General features: G+C 45.0%; 1 protein-coding gene across 1 annotated transcript; it reads left to right on the top strand.

Moving 5' to 3' along the window:
- The first annotated feature begins 6500 nt into the window (after positions 1-6500).
- Positions 6501-13446, top strand: thap1 (THAP domain containing, apoptosis associated protein 1). The gene is made up of 3 exons (XM_071536361.1): positions 6501-6659; positions 8587-8782; positions 10242-13446. Exons 1-3 carry the CDS (start codon positions 6589-6591, stop codon positions 10818-10820), a joined length of 846 nt encoding a protein of 281 aa, XP_071392462.1. The 5' UTR covers positions 6501-6588; the 3' UTR covers positions 10821-13446.
- Positions 13447-20791: the final 7345 nt, after the last annotated feature.

The raw sequence follows: 20791 nt of genomic DNA, 5'->3' as shown, positions 1-20791 counted from the left end.
GGGGCGGAGCTCGTTCCTCCGTTGTGGTTCCAGGGAGGAGAAGAGTCGACCGGGACGAGGACTTCTGAGTCCCGTAGTGACGGAGGGGCGGGGCGACCTGCGAGGGGGGAGGAGCCGAGCGAAGGAGGCGGAGTCTGAGCCTGAGCAGTGATCGTAGACAGGGAGGGGCGGTCTGATGTTCCGCTCCTTAGGAGAGACCAGGGTCTGGAATCTGATGCAGGAGAGATGGAAGCCAGTGAAGAGACCGGAAGACGGGGGACTTATGAGAGAGTTTTGGTTGGTTGACCAGCAGACGGCTGCAGCGTTCTGATTGGCTGTAAAGGTCTGATGGCAGAGGCTCGCCCGGCCAGAAGCTGCTTCCCTCACAAGGAACGGGAGAATTCTGATGCTGCAGAGGGAGAACCTGCAGGACCGCTGCTGGTCCAGGATCAGCCCGAGGTTCTTGGCAGTCTGAGAGTAGGGCTGCAACTAACGGTTATTTTCATTGTCGATTAATCTGTCGATTAGTTGTTTGATCTATAAAATGTCAGAAAATGGTGAAAAATGTGGATCAGTGTTTCCCAAAGCCCAAGATGACGTCCTCAAATGTCTTGTTTTGTCCACAACCCAAAGATATTCAGTTTACTGTCATAGAGGAGGAAAGAAACCAGGAAATATTCACATTTAAGAAGCTGGAATCAGAGAATTTTGACTTATTTTTCTTAAAAAATTACTCAAACCGATTAATCGATTATCAAAATAGTTGGCGATTAATGTAATAGTTGACAACTCATCGATTAATTAATCAATTAATTGTTGCAGCTCTATCTGAGAGGAGACACAGTGGCGTTGTCATGGTGATGGAGGTCTGTGTGAGGACAGTGTCTCCTCTTTCCCTGGGAGAAGCAGGAGCTCCGCCTGTCAAGATGGAGCTGGAGGTGGAGAACAGACTTCGAGACTCGAGGAGACGCTCCATCAGTTTGTGTTTGTGAGGAGAGGGAGAGCTGGGTGTCATCAGCATAGCAGTGACAGGAGAAGCCATGAGAGGAGATCACAGTATACAGAGAGACCAGCAGGTCCAGACGAAATGTCGTCTGGACCTAAAAAACTTGTGAAACAATCCGGTCGTAGACGTCGTCTCTCGACTCCGTTCTCACGTCTCAAGTCGCTAATCGGACTGTAAACAGACCGGCTCAGGAAGAGGAAGTCTTGGTCCGGATGTCCGCCGGCTACACCGGAAACCCCCAAATGTTGGCCGACGCCCCCAGAGTCTGATCATCATCAGACTGATAGACGATGGGTTCCCAGATTGCTCTGGATCAGAGAAGCAAGTAGAGAAAACCGACATCAGCCGGACCAATTTATTAGAGCTGCAACGATTAATCGATTAGTTGTCAACTATTAAATTAATCGCCAACTATTTTGATAATCGATAAATCGGTTTGAGTCATTTTTTAAGAAAAATACATCAAAATTCTCTGATTCCAGCTTCTTAAATGTGAATATTTCCTGGTTTCTTTACTCCTCTATGACAGTAAACTGAATATCTTTGGGTTGTGGACAAAACAAGACATTTGAGGACGTCATCTTGGGCTTTGGGAAACCACAATGTAGATCCACATTTTTCACCATTTTCTCACATTTTATAGACCAAACAACTAATCGATTAATCGAGAAAATAATCGACAGATTAATCGACAACGAAAATAATCGTTAGTTGCAGCCCTACAATTTATTGCCAAACGCTTTGGGATTCAACTCATTAACTTTGCTTCCCATGGTCAGAAAAAGTCTCCAGATTTGTCTCTAGTCTCTTTTGAGAAATAAAGTCTCAGGGAGGTCGGTCGTCTTTTGATTCATTTGCTCCACCGTAAAGTCGGACGATCATAAACCGGATAATCCAGTAACGAGTAACGAGCCCATTTAAATTTCAGTAATTGTAATTGTGTTTTTAATTTGAAAAAGTAATTAGTTACATTACTAGTTACTGCCAAAAGTACTACAAAAAGTGTACAAAAGTACACTGCTCAGCACCAAACCAAACACTTTCAAACTAAACCCAGATTGAACTAAAACAGACAGACAGCTCACCAAGTGCTGCTGGATCCCAACAGAAAGTTTCTACTGAACCAAGCTGAGATGAAACAAACAAAGTCTCAGGTCCAAATCCTTCAACCTGATGGAGACTCCTTTTTTTGTAATTAAATGTTTTTTTTATTTTTAAATTTCCCTTTTAGGGGGTGAATGACATACATAGGAGCATACAGAATAGTACAGATTACATTACATTTCACCCCCTCCCCCCCTCCCACCTACTGTCCCTCCCTCCAAGGGGCACAAAACAGAGAGATCAGGTCCTAGAAATAAAAATAAAAGTAGCAATATCCAGTTAAATGTAAAATAATCAGGTTTAGGATATTGAGTACATACAAAGTAAAATTGCAAATTATACAAAGAAGAAAAAGTAAAAGGGGGTGAAAAATAAACCAAAAAAAACACAAGGACACTTTTACGGAAGCCGAGAATTATTTTTTTTAATGCCGTTATCTCGAGATCACGAGTTAATTATCTCGTTATATCGAGAAAACGGGCTTTGTTATCTCGAGATAATCAACCCGTTATCACGAGAAAACAAAATGTCGTTTCCTCTTATAATTTTTATCAGAGATCAGGAGCCATGCCGGCATGAATGGGTGAATGCAGGCATTGTAAAGCGCTGTATCAATGCATTCTGACCGTCTGCTCTGATGACCTGACTGCAGCAAACAAAACTTCACATTTATTCCTCGACTTCCTGTTCAGTTCTGAATCCTCCTGACAGTCATGACAGTGATCTGAAGGCTGAAATCAGCTGTGATCAAATGAACCAGACGCTCAATTTCCACCATGATTATCCCGTGATCTCGAGAAAACAAAAGTCGTCTTCTTGTGATAAATTATCTCGTTATCTCGAGAAATCGGGCTTTTGTTTTCTCGAGATCACGAGATAAATCAGAATCAGAATCAGAAATACTTTATTGATCCCCGAGGGGAAATTGGGTTACATTGCAGCTGCTCACATTGTAGAAGTGAATATATACAAGCGTAGAGAAATTATAAGAAATTATAAGAAAAATAGAAATACGAAAGTAAGAAATATGTAAAATATGTGCATTATACTACAATATATAACAATGAGAATAAAAATAATAAAAACAATAATAAAAATAATAATAATAATATAGAAATAAGAGAAATAAGAATTCTGTACAATATGGGGGGTGCCGTTATCTCGAGATAACGGCATTAAAAAAGAATAATTGCAAGCACGGCCGTTCTCGGCTTCCGTAAACTTTACATTCATGTCAATAACAATAACAGAGTCTGAACGTCCTCCACAGTGTTTGTGTTTCAGCTCTGTTGACCCTCTCACTGGTGACAACTCCAATACATCACATCCAGGAGAGCTTGTCCCCAACGCTTTAATGACAGTTGGTTTGGAGGCAGCCAACGCAGAACTAGGATTTTTTTTTTTCTCTCTCTCTCTCTCTCTCTCTCTCTCTCTCTGAGATCTGGAACCCGGAGCCGTCACTCAACAGGAGGAGAACAGGGTCTGAAGGGAGGCCTCAGTCACCGCCTCCACCTAGAACCTGTGCTCATCCGGACGCTCCCATAGCCCCCCCCCCCCCCCCCCCCCGACCACAAAGCGTACAGTATGGACGGGGGTGATGAAGAACCCTGAAGCAAAACATCCGGCTCGTTTGAGATGAAGCCCTGCGCAGCTTTGACCGGCGACTCGCTCGCCCCCCTGTTGCATGATGGGTAGAGAAGTTGGCTCCGAGGATGACGGGAAAACAGCTGTATCACACACCCACAGTGACATGAAGAGGCTTCAGTTTTAATATCTGGTCCAAGACGTCCCCCCATGAGCCGCCTGTGTACCGTTTCATTAGAACACTACAGACATGTCATATTTTCCCTGTAATGCCGACATCAAAATAAAAATAAGTAACATCATGTGAAGGTCCGGGTCGGTGAGTGCGGGCGGCGGTAACGCTCCTTTTACGTTGTTTATCAACCACCGTTAAACAAAACTGAAGAAGAAGAAGAAGAGGTCTGTTTTCCATCTGAACTGTCTGACCCCTGACCTCTCTGTGGAGGGCTGAAGAGAAAACACTATTTCACTACTGGGAGAAATAGAGGGCCGCAGTATTATTATTGTCGGTTGTTATTATTGTTTACCTTTGACTCTCTACTGCCCTCTAGTGGACGCATGGAAGTATGAGGGCAGTGACGGTTACATCGTTTGAAACCGACGTATTTATTTTCGTAGTAAAGGGAGCAGAAATGAGCCTTTAGTGATTCGTAGCAGTATCAGTAGTGTTGTCACGGTGGCAAACGGTCTGGAGTCCACACCGGTGTTATCAGCCCCACACCGGGAATACCGTTATTTTGTATTTTGTAAAATAAAAGCTCATATTCAGAGCTTCCATGTTCAAGTTAGGCTACTAAATGATAAATGGACATAATAACAACATACTGATCGCTAATATCTGATCACTAATATGACAGATTAGGATGAATAGGATTAATCAATTAATTGTCCTTACCTAGTGACAGTAGTGAGTCCAGTACAATCCACTGGGAGCCTACAGAAGAGCGATGTGCCAGAATCTGCCCTGCGGTCACATTAACTCTCTGAGTGTTGAACAGTGTTAGAAAACTCTGATTAAAAACTGTTACGTTTACAAATGCGTTAATAGAGTTTGGAGGAATTTAAGTTTCACTTTCATCATAGTGACCTGTGACAGCGCTCAGACCCTCTAGTGGCGACAGGCGGTATAACCGGTATATGGCCGGTGCTGAGGAGGGAAACGACACCGGGGTCAAAATGACATCACCGTGACGACTCTGATCAGCAGCAGGTCCTAGAGAGCCACAAACTGGTTGCTAGGATAATTATTTAGAGAATAAACTTATTATTTAACTTTAAAAACTCTTGAATCACCAACAGTTCATCCAGTTTGACTTCATATTCTCTTAGTTTATATTAATTTATTCATTTCTATCTTTATATTTTTTTTAGTTCAGTTAATTTTAGTTCAGATATTTCTATTTTCCTCTCTGTGTATGAAACTATATCACCAAAGCAGTATGGAAAATATAACTATAGAAACATTCTAACTCTAGACAAAAAAAAACATTTGGTTTACGCTTCTGAAAACATGTACTATACCAGTGGTTCTCAACTTGGGGTCCGGGGACCACCAGGGGTCCTTGAGGGCATCCGAGGGGGTCCCCAGCAAATTGATGAAGCGTTAAACTTCATTATTTCATTTACAAGAACAATTATAGAATGTAGGAGAATGACTGTTTTGATCATAGTTTCTCTGTTATCTGTCTCCCTACAATACAGATAGTCATGGACTTCTGGACAAAATCATATCTAACAATAAAAATATTCTCAGATTTGGGTCCAAGGGACAAAATCACATCAAATGGGGGTATGTGGCTCTAATGTGGACTAAACTAGGGGTCCTTGATATGAAAAAGGTTGAGAACCACTGTACTATACAATACTACATGATCAGCAATATCAATAACAAAAAAAAAAGTTGATTGTGTTACTTCTTGTCTAATATGTTGTTACACAGGCTGCTCATGTCTGAAAACACTAAACATCTACATGTTAGTAATATAAACATGATATCTAGCTTTGTATTCACACTGTCTGTCTAACATGTAACTGCATGATATCTAGCTCACAGTTACCAACCACAGCTGGATCTGGAACAGCTTGTAATGGTTGTAATGTTGTTTGAGCTTTGTCAGCTTCCGTAGAGCTCAGTGGATTATGGGTACATTTTTGTCCTTACTACCTGTGAAGTTGCCCTTCCAAGCAAACATAACAGTGTAACGGACATTTTTGTAGCACCGTGAAATAATGATGAACCATACCGGAAGTCCTTCACGTTAGTCAACAAGCCCAGTAAAGAGGGACCTCGGCTAGCGACGTTAGCTCAGCAGCTAACTGCCTTCTGATCAACTCCCACATGACAGAGGCAGCTGTGGATACACAGATCAATAATGACCCGATCAAGTAGAAAATTAAAGGTGAAACAAATCTGAACGTGCTAAAATAAGCGAGCTGTGAAAACATTATTAGCTAAGCTTGTACAGTCTCTACTTATTGGCTTAGCTAGCGAGCTAATGTTTTCCACCGAGGTCCGTGTGTACCGGGCGGTCGCTGGATAATGTTTGTTTGTTTGTTTGTTTGTTTGTTTGTTTGGATAATGTTTGTAGGAAGTGTTTCCAGAGCGGAGCCATACTCCACGGCGCTCCAGATTTGACACTACACCGGAAATGGAAACATGACGGAGTTGCTTCTTCCGCCCTACCGAGGGCGCTGCGGAGGGATCTGCTGCCCGACCGGGACCGAGCTAACTCGCCGCAAATCAAAGCCGACAACACATGTCACGTGACTAAAACGCGAAGCCGTTTCCGACATCATTGTGTTCCTCGCAGGAAAAGCTCGTCAGGGATGAACGAGGCGTCCGGAGCGAGGAGGAAGAACAGCGGCGGACAGTGAAGTGTGTGTCCGGCCGCAGCGCGAGGCTCCGGGCGGCAGCCATGGTCCAGTCCTGCTCTGCGTACGGATGTAAAAACAGATACCACAAAGACAGAAACATTTCATTTCACAAGTAAGTTCAGCTCACCGCTACGTTATGTTAGCTAGCTGTCTAGCCCCGAGACGCGCTGTGTTCTCCAGTGTGGACAGTACGCAGCACCAAACTCCATTCAAAAATCTGCCACTTTAATGTTTCATTGCTTTTCGGTGGGAGTACAGACCTGGTCGACCTTGACTTCAGACCTTTCACGTATTAATGAGGTTCCCCGGTAAAACCGGCACACATATAATCCACCAAGCACCACTTTATTCCAATGACATTTAAAGTTTTTACAGCGGGTTCGCCCGTTATCCCCACTCTGCGTCCACCAATAGTCACTGATGCCAGCGGTGTGAACAAGCTGAACCAACTGACAAAGTTGATAATTTATTGAAATGAAGAGTTGCTCCCTGAATCTTTATTCGCCGAATTTCCCAGAATACCGTAGCTGTTCGTAAAAAGGTCTCCTAATGTACTGCTATGTATTTATCTATACTGACAAGCCAGGCAGCATCAAACTCATATTTTAATGGAGTTTGGTGGGAGTGTCTCTCCACACCGAAGAGAACAGCACGTACCGAGGTTAGCTAGCTGTCAAGCTAACGTTAGCCTGCTGGACTGACCGGGCATGGCGGTCCGTTGTTGTGTCAGTTTCTTATGGTTTTTGTGTCTTGCAAAAAAACCAAAAAACTTTATTCTAATTAAATATAGAAAGTCACGCTGACTTTGCTCACGTGCTTCACAACAATGTAAACAAGAGTCCAGACGCTGACTGACAGGAATCAGGCTGCTGCTGACAGGCTGTTGACAGACTGTTGACAGGCTGCTGACAGGCTGTTGACAGATTGTTGACAGATTGTTGACGGACTGCTGACAGGCTGTTGACAGATTGTTGACAGGCTGTTGACAGGCTGCTGACAGACTGTTGACAGATTGTTGACAGACTGCTGACAGGCTGCTGACAGACTGTTGACAGATTGTTGACAGGCTGTTGACAGATTGTTGACAGGCTGTTGACAGGCTGCTGACAGACTTGACAGACTGTTGACAGACTGTTGACGGGCTGTTGACAGGCTGTTGACAGGCTGTTGACAGACTGTTGACGGGCTGTTGACAGGCTGTTGACAGGCTGTTGACAGGCTGCTGACAGACTGTTGACAGACTGTTGACAGACTTGACAGACTGTTGACAGACTGTTGACGGGCTGTTGACAGGCTGTTGACAGATTGCTGACAGGCTGTTGACAGGCTGCTGACAGGCTGTTGACAGGCTGTTGACAGGCTGTTGACAGATTGCTGACAGGCTGTTGACAGGCTGCTGACAGGCTGTTGACAGATTGTTGACAGATTGTTGACAGGCTGTTGACAGATTGCTGACAGGCTGTTGACAGGCTGCTGACAGGCTGTTGACAGATTGTTGACAGATTGTTGACAGGCTGTTGACAGATTGTTGACAGGCTGTTGACAGGCTGCTGACAGGCTGTTGACAGGCTGCTGGTTGAAGGTTCAGTTCCTCTGAGCAGAGCATGACATCACATGACAAACTGACTTGTTGACACTGATCAGCTGATCAGCTGTGAAAGCTGCAGGTCTGGATGGAGCTGACTGACCTGAAGTCAGCCTGCCATGTGCTGATGAGCAAGGCAGCAGTGACCAGATCAGTGCTGAAATGATTAGTCAGTTAATTGATAAGTTGATCAACAGAACATTAGTCAGTTAGATGTTGATAATGTGTTAATCTTCTAAAGTAAAACACTAAACGTTCAGGTTCACTGCTCTTCTGTTTCATCTCTTTGGGTTTTCAGCTGCTGGTCAGACTGAGGAAGACATTTTCAGAATGACTTGTGATGGGCTCGTGTTTTTATTTTGACATTTTATAGACCGGATGAATATTTGTTTTTATCGGGAAAAAATAACCGATAGATGAACGGATACTGGGAGTAACCCCTCTGTGTGGTCAGGTTTCCTCTGGCCCGGCCGGACGTCTGCGGGAAATGGATCTCTGCGATGAGGAGGAACAACTTCAAACCGACCAAATACAGCAACATCTGCTCCCAGCACTTCACCAGCGACTGCTTCAAGAGGGAGTGCAACAACCGGGTGCTGAAGGAGAACGCCGTGCCCTCGCTGTTCAGCTGCGGCACGCTGAGCATCAAGGTGACGCCCGGACACGCCCACGCTTACAGGAACAGTTCACCCACAAATGAAAACTCTGTCATCATCTCCTCCCCCTCATGCCAGATGAAACTCAGGTGAAGTTTGTTAGTCCATATAACACACAGGGAGGCTGCAGCACAGCTTGGTAGCAGCCTTCTCCAAAACAACTGAAGTCAATGGGGACCTGTTCTTTAGAGCTCCTATACACCATTATTTGTTGCAGATCAATCAGCTGTAGTTCAGATTTGCACTAAATGATGGTGTAAATATACTGTAGGTCTTTGTGGAACTCTGAAGAACTGGTCCCCACTGACTTCAGTTGTTTTGGAGAAGGCTGCTATGGAGTTGTGCTGCAGCCTCCCTGTGTGTTATATGGACAAACTTCACCTGAGTTTCAACTGGCATGAGAGGGAGGAGATGAGGACAGAGTTTTCATTTTTGGGTGAACTATTCCTTTAACGGCTCTCACAACTTCACCTTCCAAATAGGGCCGGGCAATATATCGATATTATATCGATATCATGATATGAGACTAGATATCGCCTTAGATGTTGGATATGGTAATATGGTGATATGGCATAAGTGTCTTTTCCTGGTTTTAAAGGCTGCATTACAGTAAAGTGATGTCATTTCCTGAACTTACCAGACTGTTCTAGCTGTTCTATTATTTGCCTTTACCCACTTAGTCATTATATCCACATTACTGATGATTATTTATCAAAAATCTCATTGTGTAAATATTTTGTGAAAGCACCAATAGTCATCCCTACAATATTGTCGCAATATCGATATCGAGATATTTGGTCAAAAATATTGTGATATTTGATTTTGTCCATATCGCCCAGCCCTACTGACAACTGAACATTTAGCCCACTTCTTAGAAAATACTGAGATATATATCGTGTATCGCCATTCAGCCTAAAAATACAGAGATATGATCTTTGGTCCATATCACCCAGCCTTAGGTCCAGCTCACACTGCAGACTGATCAGACTGGATCTGAACAGGATCTTCTGATTATAAATTAACTCACACATTATAAAAAACTCATTTTATTCAAACATAGCAAATCTTAAGAAACAACATCTCAGTTTTTTTTTATTAATTAAAAGTTTCTTTGCAAAAAAATTGAAAATACTGAAAACTCATGTTACTGATATAATCAGATGTGGTTTATATGTTTTACATCGTGGTGTAAATATAAACATGTTTCCATCCTGCTCATGTTGCAGCTTCAGTAGAAACTAAAGGATTTTTCTGAACTGTTTACAAATAGAAACCTACAGACTTTACTTTCTGTTTTTCCATTCCAAATTAAAAACAATGTTTTCCAGTGAAATCTGACCAGGAAAAAAACATAATGACTATTACAGCAACAGCAACATGTTGACCTGGTAAACAAATTTACATATTAAACATGAATATTAACCGGCTGGTTTTCCACTTCCTTGTTTTGCAGTCAGAATCCCTGGAGGATCCGTTTCCGTCAGAGATCGACTTCACGCTCGCTCTGCCGCTGTCCGACCAGGAGGAGGAGCCTGCGCTGCTGCAACAACAACAACAACAACAACAACAACAACAGCAGCAGCAGCAGCAGCAGCAGCCAGACTCGACCCAGAGCCTCGACTCCTCCGCTGCACACACCGATGTCGTCACAGCGACCGTCACCAGCGGCCCGCCGGCGGGCCACAGCCCGGTGGCGTGCGGCCCGCCGGCGGGCCACAGCACGGTGGCCTGCGGCCCGGTGGCGTGCGGCCCGCCGGCGGGCCACAGCACGGCGGCGGTCTCCTGCGACCATAACTACACGGTGGAGGATTCCGTGCAGCAGAAGAAACGCATCGAGCAGCTGGAGGAGCAGCTGGAGCGGCTGAGGAAGAAGCTGAAGACGACGCAGCAGAAATGTCGGCGGCAGGAGCGGCAGCTGAAGAGGCTGAAGGCCGCCGGCGAGCCGCGCCGCGAGCCGGCGGGCGGCGAGGGATACGTGATCCTGCCCAAGGAAATCTACCACGTCCTGAAAGGCATCGACGCCATCGAGTAGCGAGCGGAGGGACGGCGGGGTGCGGAAACCGGCCCGGACGTCCCGGGAAGCGGCCGGTTCGCTCCCGCCGGACTCCCGGACCGCCGCCGCCGCGTGGAGACGGACGCGTGAAACGACTCGCCGGTGGGAAACGCACACGCAGAGACACGTAAAACAGGCGGGACACGTGCAGCGAGTCTTCTCGGTCGGTGTTTCTCTGTCCGGACGTCCGGCGCCTCTCAGCCGGAGCGGCGTCCGGCGCTCACTCTTCTTCTTCTATGCAGTTTATTTATTCTTCTGAACACGAGGGGAACTGAACTCACGGGACTCGTGTTTAGTTACTTTATCTTCTTCTGAAGTCGATGTTTTCAGTCAGAGTTCAAACAGAAAGGCTTGTTTTAGTTTTTTACTGTGTGGAAACGTTCGGTTCTGTTTGCAGTCTGGACTTCAGCAGTCTGGACTGTGGGGAGGGGCGGGGCCTGCAGGGATTTCATGAGTGAAATAAACGTTTTAAACGTGAGAGAAAGCGCCACAGAGTCACTTTACTACAGCTGCTGTAATGTGAAAACCAAAGGGAAGATCACACTTAATAATATCATTATTATTATTATTATTATTATTTTTAATAATCATTATTCTGGTTGAACCGACAGCAGCTGCAGAGACTTGGAGCTGCAACGATTAATCAATTAGTCGATTAGTTGTCAATTTAATCGCCAACTATTTTGATAATCGATTAATCGGTTTGAGTAATTTTTTAAGAAAAATAAGTCAAAATTCTCTGATTCCAGCTTCTTAAATGTGAATATTTTCTGGTTTCTTTCCTCCTCTATGACAGTAAACTGAATATCTTTGGGTTGTGGACAAAACAAGACATTTGAGGACGTCATCTTGGGCTTTGGGAAACACTGATCCACATTTTTCACCATTTTCTGACATTAATATGACATGAAAATAATCGTCAGATTAATCGACAATGAAAATAATCGTTAGTTGCAGCCCTACTTCAGACTCAAAACTGTGTCGCTTCACTGATTTTCAAATGAAATCCATCATTAAAGTGTCGTTTCCCTCATCTGGGAAACAGACGTATTGATTATGGATTATTATAGATCACATTCAGAGAAATGAGTTTTTACGGTTCTGTGGTTTAAACGTCTTTTGTTTCCGTGTTTCTTTGTCATGAGAAACAGATTTCTGTTACTGGAGTCAAACTAACGGACCGTTTTCCACCAAGTGGTTTAAAATACATTTTCCATTATTTCCTTGTCAGTGAAAGACAGATGTGTGTTGTTGAGACCACATGAGAAAACTAATGAAACGGATCGGTCTTCGTTCAGGGGAACTCGGCGTGGAGCTCGGAGCCGCGGAGCCGGGTCGGACCGTGAAGCCACGCCCCCTCCTGCCTCCGCTGACCGTCTGCTTCCTCTGGGGTTAACGGAACAACACCAAACGGGAGGTGTGATGTCACCTGTGACATCATCAAACCGCCAGACGGTGGAGGAGCCGCAGGATCCGTCTGACGGGTCGGAGCAGCTGGAGTCCCGCTGTTCTTTCTTTAACTGCACTGGAACTGAAGGTGAAAACCAGCTGTGAAGGGAAGTTTAACACTGAAAACAGACTCAGCTTTTTCAGGTTTCATCTCCAACCTGCAGCTTCTGCTGGACCCGTCAGGTTCTGCTGGACCCGTCAGCTTCTACTGGACCCGTCAGCTTCTACTGGACCCATCAGGTTCTGCTGGACCCGTCAGGTTCTGTGTCGCTGCTCTCTAACAAGTCTGTGAGTTTCAGGAATGAAGAAAATCTTCTCAGTATCACTTTCATTTTCCTGGTCCGCAAATTCCTCATAATTCCCTAGATAGGAACTGTTGATTTGTGAGGAAGTTTCCTACAGTGAGACCAGAGTTAGAGTTCAGTAGAGTCCACCGGTGAGTTCCTCCAAGGTTCCCCGACATGAAGTGATGTAGCAGTTAAATAGATAATTAGAAATTAACTAAAATGATTTAAGAATTCAGCAAAAAACGATATTATATAATTATATGAGTAATGGCTTCTGATAATTGACCTCTGCTTGATGAGGAAAGTAAAGAGTCGTGTGTTTCTGTGTGAAACAGCAGCTTCAGCAGCTTCAGCTTCAGCAGCTTCAGCAGCTTCAGCAGCTTCAGCTTCAGCAGCTTCAGCAGCTTCAGTCGACACATAAAACACAGAAACTTTAAATCGAAGGAAATAAAAGTTAAAATGTGTTTTTATCAGACAGCAGAAACACACAGATCATATTATTGTTTTATTAACGCTCACATGGAAAAAAAATCCCCAAAATCAAGTCATTTGTTCTTGTGTTCTGATTTATAAACTGATTTTGAATTGATTTGAAAAGCGCCATCTTGTATTTATGTAAATCAGCCTTTTTCAAGAATCTGTCACCTTCCAGAAAAAGCCTGATAGAGAATCAACATGTTGATGTTTTTCATAAAGAGTTTGACGGTTTGTTGAGGCGGACTCTCTCAGCGTTTGGTTTTGTTTCTACTTTAATAAGTTAAGTCTGTTCATATGGTTTGGTTTGGTTTAGTTTGGTCTGGTTTGGTTTAGTTTGGTCTGGTCTGGTTTGGTTTGGTTTGGTTTGGGCTCGATGTTCTGTTGGTGAGTTTGAAAAATAAAAAATGCAATAAAAAAATAAAACTTGCAATAAAATTATCACTTGTCTTTATTCTACTCTCAAACAAAACTCATTTTGAATTTATTACTATTATTTATTACTTTGAATTTATTATTTACTACTAAGACCTGAACAGTCTGACAGTAAAATGGTTTTCCACCATCTGTCCAGCAGGGGGCAGAACAGAGCTGTCTGTCTCTCTGTCTCTCTGCCTGTCTGTCTGTCTGTCTCTCTGTCTGTCTCTCTGTCTCTCTGTCTGTCTGTCTGTCTGTCTGTCTGTCTGTCTCTCTGTCTCTCTGTCTGTCTCTCTGTCTGTCTGTCTGTCTGTCTCTCTGTCTCTCTGTCTGTCTCTCTGTCTGTCTGTCTGTCTGTCTCTCCATCAGCAGCAGAAACTGGATCAACTGTAAACTGACAAACTGTGGATCCATTCACAGTGAGAAGAGGAATCTGACTTTACTTTGTTTCTGCACTTTATTTTCTCGTTTCTAATGTTTCCAGTGAAAAGAATCTAGTGTGAACTCTGTCCTCTCTCCTGTTAGAACCACATGGAAAAGATCACAGCTGACAACGTTCTCTGTTCTAAAGAGGAACTCAGGAACTTTCACTCTGAGGACATTTTAAATCACACACTTTGTACTTTTACTGCAGTACATTTTTACACTAGTACTTTTACCTTCTACTGCAGTAGAAGGTAAAACAGAACAGAACTTGTACTGCAGTAGTATCTGAACTCTGCTCATATTCATCAGTAGCAGACAGTCAGACTGTCTGATCACATCTTCATCACATGAAAGTTTTTCTCAGAACACAAACAGACTCATCAGGTGAGTCAGGATGAGCAGGAGAAGAAGAGTCGACTCCTAGATGAACTTTACAGCCAACAGTACGGGGGTCAGGGGGTGAGACGGGTCAGGGGTGAGACGGGTCAGGGGTGAGACGGGTCAGGGTTTAGACGGGTCAGGGTTTAGACGGGTCAGGGGTGAGACGGGTCAGGGGTGAGACGGGTCAGGGGTGAGACAGGTCAGGGTTTAGACGGGTCAGGGGTGAGACGGGTCAGGGGTTTAGACGGGTCAGGGGTGAGACGGGTCAGGGTTTAGACGGGTCAGGGGTGAGACGGGTCAGTGTTAAGACGGGTCAGGGGTGAGACGGGTCAGGGGTCAGACGGATCAGGGGTGAGACGGGTCAGGGTTTAGACGGGTCAGGGGTGAGACGGGTCAGGGGTGAGACGGGTCAGGGTTTAGACGGGTCAGGGTTTAGACGGGTCAGGGGTGAGACGGGTCAGTGTTAAGACGGGTCAGGGGTGAGACGGGTCAGGGGTCAGACGGGTCAGGGGTCAGGGTTTAGACGGGTCAGGGGTGAGACGGGTCAATGTTTAGACGGGTCAGGAGTGAGACGGGTCAGTGTTTAGACGGGTCAGGAGTGAGATGGGTCAGGGGTCAGACGGGTCAGGGTTTAGACGGGTCAGGGTTTAGACGGGTCAGGAGTGAGACGGGTCAGTGTTTAGACGGGTCAGGAGTGAGACGGGTCAGTGTTTAGACGGGTCAGGGGTGAGACGGGTCAGGGGTCAGGGTTTAGACGGGTCAGGAGTGAGACGGGTCAGGGTTTAGACGGGTCAGGGTTTAGACGGGTCAGGGGTCAGACAGGTCAGGGTTTAGACGGGTCAGGGTTTAGACGGGTCAGGGGTGAGACGGGTCAGGGGTCAGACAGGTCAGGGGTCAGAGGTCACACATGTTCCTGTGACCTGAATGATCAGTAAATGTCTGAACAGAGAAACAAGCTGAGGAAAGATTTGAGTTTTTAAATTTAAAAAATTTAAATACATTTTTCTTATAATCTGCAGACATGGAGAAGTGAAAGAAAGCGTCTCTAGTTTTCAGAAAGTAAAAGTAAAAAGTGTTTTTACAGCAGGAGAGATTCTACCTGCTGGCAGAGGGTTAAACCTCAGTCCCAGTGACCTCACAGTAATGTGATTACTTTTTCAGTAACAGAAGTGTAACAGATTACAATGTAAAGTTCAGTAATTACATCACAGATGGGATCAGTCACTGAAACCTGAACCGCTTTTCTTTTCCCTGAGTTTCTGTGTTGTTTAAATCCCTGTGTGTGTTTCTCTCATGTGTCTGAGAGAGGAGCTGAACCCTGAACCCTGAACCCTGAACCCTGACCCTGCTCTGTAGACCGTGACATCATCACCTGGCACCAGACACCAGCCAATAGCAGACGTCCAGTGCAGTACCCACTTTTCACCAGTAGGTGTCAGGCTTCACCACAGGTTTGGGTTTGGGCTTCAGTTCAGCTGGAGGTTTTCCTGTGAACTGATCTGAGTCAGGATCAGAGAAGGTTCTGGTCTGTTGTGAACTTTCCACAGAGAAACAAACATCAGCGTGGAACTCACTGCTGCTGCTGATGAAATAGTAATGTGATTACTTTTTAAATGAGTAATAAGTGAAGAGTAACTGATTACATTTTCCCGGTAACCTGCCCAGCACTGCAGTACAGTGTGGAGGTGAATATTAAAGCGTGTGTGTGTGTGTGTGTGTGTGTGTGTGTGTGTGTGTGTGTGTGTGTGTGTGTGTGTGTGTGTGTGTGTGTGTGTGTGACCTCGACAGCAGCTCAACCTCTCCGGGGGCTGAACAGATCTGGGGAGACGTGGACGGTCTAAACACCGCTGTTACACCTGAACCTGAACCTGAACCGACCGTCAAGGTCACCCCCCCCCCCCCCCCCCCCCCTCCCCCCGCAGGCTGACACAAAACACACCTGGACACACACACACACATTGCTGGAAGATTTAATACAAAATCACATATCATAAACATCATAATGGCAAAATAAACATTACACTGTAAACCTGCAGTTAGTCTAACACACACATAGAGACAAAATAAAGAAAGGAAGAACTGTGATTTAGATTTTAAACATGTTGCATGATTGAATCTCTCCTCTCCTCCTTTAAAATTAATATCAAACTTTATTGTCCAGGAAATTTGTTTTGCGTCCAGCGGTGAGAACACGATGCAACATGACCTCACACCCCGCATACACACACTGATCCAGGTAGTCATAAACACAGTGCTGCCATTCTGCCCCGCCATGGTCCAACAGTTAAAATATGTGTGTGTGTGTGTGTGTGTGTAGTTAAGAAAATAAAATAAAATCATCACATACACTATTTCATAAAATTACAATGGCTACCCATATACTGCCCCATTCCATCCTGCCCCCCCCCCACACATCTAAGGTCATGTGTGTGTATGTGTCCATTGACCGTGGGCCCAGTGCTTCTTCAGTGTCCTCGGTGAACGTGGACCAGATGTAGTCTGGTTCCAGACTCCTGAATCGAGACCCGCCCACTCTTCAGATTCGGTCGAGCCATTCAGGCGTTGCTGTATTCAAAGGTGATTTCTTGACTAAACCGCTCATGCGACGGTTTTTCATTGGTGTTTAGGCAGAATAATATTTGTTGAAATCTCCTCTTTAACCAACATACTGTCTTTGCAAAATATTTTTGTCAAAAACGACTGACATTTTTGGTAAAGTACACTGAACAACAATATAAACGCAACACTTTTGTTTTTGCTCCCATTTTTCATGAGTTGAAATAAAAGATCTAAGACTTTTTCTATGCCCACAAAAGGTTTATTTCTCTCAAATTTTGTTCACAAATTTGTTTAAATCCGTGTTAGTGAGCACTTCTCCTCTGCCAAGAGAATCCATCCACCTGACAGGTGTGGCATCAACATGCTGATTAAACAGCTGATTATTGCACAGGTGAGCCTTGGGCTGGGAGCAGCATATGGTTGCCTACAATTAATTTTGTCCTCAAAATATGCTAATTTTGTTGAAACCTCCCTTCTATTTTAGGCAATAAACAAAAATATGTTATTTTAGTCATTAAATACAATGGTAGCCTTGGATAACACATTGCTATGGTATTGGTCTCAAATCGGACTCGTAGTTTTGCGGTCTTGGTCTCGACTCGGTCTGGACCCCCCTCGGTCTCGGTCTTGAATCGGACTCGATTCACCAATGACTCGATCCGGACTTGGACTGGACCGAGGCGGTCTGGACTACAGCCCTAAATCCTGCTGCCTGCCGTCTTCTTCTCTGTTTCCCACATCTGTGTTTTCCAGTCTATCAGAGCGTCCGCCTCATAACGGATGATAATGATATGCAGCGTGCCGCCGAGGAGAAATCTCCCCAGTGACCCAGATCCAGCACAGAATACGGTTCAGCTCCATTCTCTCCTGTTTCATTCGCAGCAGCGTTTGGCCCGCAGCGAGCGGAGAGACGAGAGGCGAGGAAGAGGAAGAGGAAGTATAAATAACATAAACACGGCCGCAGGCGACCATCAGATCCATAACATGATGATATCGCTGCCAAGCGGCTGCTTCCCGCCACCGGAGACACAAACAGCCCGAGGGAGACGAGCAGACAGGAAGCAGGAAGCAGGAAGCAGGAAGCAGGAAGTAGGTCGACGGTTCGAATCCCAGCAGAAAATCAGACTCAATCTGCATGAACACACTGCTGAGGAGCTGAGGAGCAAGGCACTGAACACTGAGCCCAGGAGAAACCTGCTTCTCTGGTGTCACTGATTATTGATGAATCCATTAGTCATTGTCAATGATTATTGACGGGCTATTAGCATACAGTAGTCACTATGAATTACTATTGATTAGTCCATCACAGTCCATCACTGTCACTACAGCTTGAGAAGAGTCAGCTCAGTTAACCTGAACAAACTGTTACGTTAGCTAGTGTGCTAATCAGATGTGTTAACAACAAGACAGTGATGGTTAGCTGACCAGATGCTATGGTTAGCTAGCTAACAAGCTGACATTATCTAAACACTAAATCAATCAGATGGATCAGTGATGAAATGATCAGTTCAGTCAGAAACAGACAGAAATTAACCGTCTGTTCAGTTCTGTTGAGACAGAAACACAGTCAGCTGTTCAGAGCTGAGGACCTCTGACCTCTGAGCCTCTGACCTCTAACCCTCTGACCTCTGACCTCTGACCTCTGACCTCTGACCTCTGACCTCTGAGCCTCTGACCTCTGACCTCTGAGCCTCGGACCGTTCTCCAGTTCACATTTTGTTTTCCAGCAGTGTGTGTCTCACCCTGAACAGACGAACTGAAAGTGACACATTGTTTTTGTCCCAACAGACTCAGATCTGGGTCGCGTGCAGCCGGACTGACGACTCGTCAAAACTTCATGTTTTTTATTTCTGCCTCGTTCTCCTTTCCAAACTTCCCCTCCGCTCTGCTCTGCTGAGGTTATATAAGGGAAGCCTCATGTCTCATGTCTGTGTGTTTTAATAGAGAGGCTGACAGGTACGGGCCGCGGCTGTCACAGCCAATCAGACGGCAGCCCGACGTGATGCGCTGACTCTTCACCACGCTGCAAAAAGTGTCCGTCAGTCTGAAGCTGAGGCTGAAAGTCTGTGAGGAATCTGCTTCACCTGCTTCACCTGCTTCACCTGCTTCATCTGCTTCACCCGCTTCACCCGCTTCACCCGCTTCATCTGCTTCATCTGCTTCATCTGCTTCACCTGCTTCATCTGCTTCACCTGCTTCAGCTGCTTCAGCTGCTTCACCTGCTTCACCCGCTTCAGCCGCTTCAGCCGCTTCACCCGCTTCACCCGCTTCAGCTGCTTCAGCTGCTTCAGCCGCTTCACCTGCTTCACCTGCTTCAGCTGCTTCAGCCGCTTCACCTGCTTCACCTGCTTCACCTGCTTCAGCTGCTTCAGCCGCTTCAGCTGCTTCACCTGCTTCACCCGCTTCAGCCGCTTCAGCCGCTTCAGCTGCTTCACCTGCTTCACCCGCTTCAGCTGCTTCAGCTGCTTCAGCCGCTTCACCTGCTTCAGCTGCTTCAGCTGCTTCAGCCGCTTCACCTGCTTCACCTGCTTCACCTGCTTCAGCTGCTTCAGCTGCTTCAGCTGCTTCACCTGCTTCACCCGCTTCAGCCGCTTCAGCCGCTTCACCCGCTTCACCCGCTTCAGCTGCTTCAGCTGCTTCAGCCGCTTCACCTGCTTCACCTGCTTCAGCTGCTTCATCTGCTTCACCTGCTTCACCTGCTTCAGCTGCTTCATCTGCTTCACCTGCTTCACCTGCTTCAGCTGCTTCATCTGCTTCACCTGCTTCATCTGCTTCAGCTGCTTCACCTGCTTCAGCTGCTTCATCTGCTTCATCTGCTTCACCCGCTTCACCCGCTTCAGCTGCTTCAGCTGCTTCAGCCGCTTCACCTGCTTCACCTGCTTCAGCCGCTTCAGCCGCTTCACCCGCTTCACCCGCTTCATCCGCTTCACCCGCTTCACCCGCTTCACCCGCTTCACCCGCTTCAGCTGCTTCAGCTGCACAGTGTCAAAGTGTCAAAGTGTCAAAGTGTCAAAGTGTCAAAGTGTCCATTGAGCCTCAATCTGCTACTGAAGTCTCATTTGTCTGAATACAAATTAAAAATTGAATGTTGGTTGTTTCCACTGCAATCGGTTTGAGAATTTTCTAGAATTAAATAAAATCATGTTGATGCAGAAATCTGCCTGATTTTAAAATCCTGTCACTTGTTTTAGGAAATGGGAACAAACAGGAGACGAAGTGAAATGATCTGAATCCTCTGAAAGTTTCACTTGTTCTAATAAAATCAGTTTTAAGACACAATGAGTTTTATTTTGGAGTCTGGCCTCACCTTCAGTCACATTAATGATCATAATGTTATTATTTATTGACACTGAAGGGAAACTGTCTCTTCTGTTGAGGTCAGAGGTCAGAGGTCAGCTACAGAACATATATTAATAATCAAAACTGACACAACACATAATGTTATTAACATGATGACAAGTAACATGATGATACAAAAAAAATCACCGAGTAGATTTCTTCCCTTTTTTTCAGAAAAGGATTTCTAGATCATGTTTTTGTTTTTGTCGTTTTTAATTCATTGAATTGAGAGTCGATCTGTCATTTCCATGTGTGTTCTTACTTTTCAATTCAACATGTATCAGTAATCAATATCATCATCAGGTAAACAACCAGTGATATGAACAAAATCAATTACATTCTAAAAAATATCTTCCTATAGCTGACATTGTTACATTAACTTAATAATTAATTTGATATTTCAGATTCTGATGTTTCCTGTGACATCACATCATAAAGTTTTATGTCTTAATAAAGGCAGTGAACTTCAGTTTTCTGTCTGGATCTTATGAACACGTATGGAACACGTATGGAACACGTATGTAACATGTATGTAACATGTGAAACAGCAACAATACAAACAAATCACCGGCCTGTTTAAATAAAAGGTCAAGGTCAAGGCAAACTTTATTATCCCAC

The sequence above is a fragment of the Centroberyx affinis genome, unplaced genomic scaffold (assembly GCF_046629955.1).
Source record: "Centroberyx affinis isolate AG114_WGS23_722 - 3 ecotype Tasmania unplaced genomic scaffold, CSIRO-AGI_Caff_v1 ptg002863l_1, whole genome shotgun sequence".
NCBI classification, from domain to species: Eukaryota; Metazoa; Chordata; class Actinopteri; order Beryciformes; family Berycidae; genus Centroberyx; species Centroberyx affinis.
Note: the sequence above shows the minus strand (reverse complement) of the source record. Positions and strands in the feature narration are given on the sequence as shown.

Bases quoted from the DNA above. Each gene is read 5' to 3' on its own strand.
- thap1 (XM_071536361.1), top strand. From the start codon at position 6,589: ATGGTCCAGTCCTGCTCTGCGTACGGATGTAAAAACAGATACCACAAA. The intron at 6,660-8,586 runs GTAAGTTCAGCT...CTGTGTGGTCAG, and splicing joins AGAAACATTTCATTTCACAA to GTTTCCTCTGGCCCGGCCGG. The intron at 8,783-10,241 runs GTGACGCCCGGA...CTTGTTTTGCAG, and splicing joins GCGGCACGCTGAGCATCAAG to TCAGAATCCCTGGAGGATCC.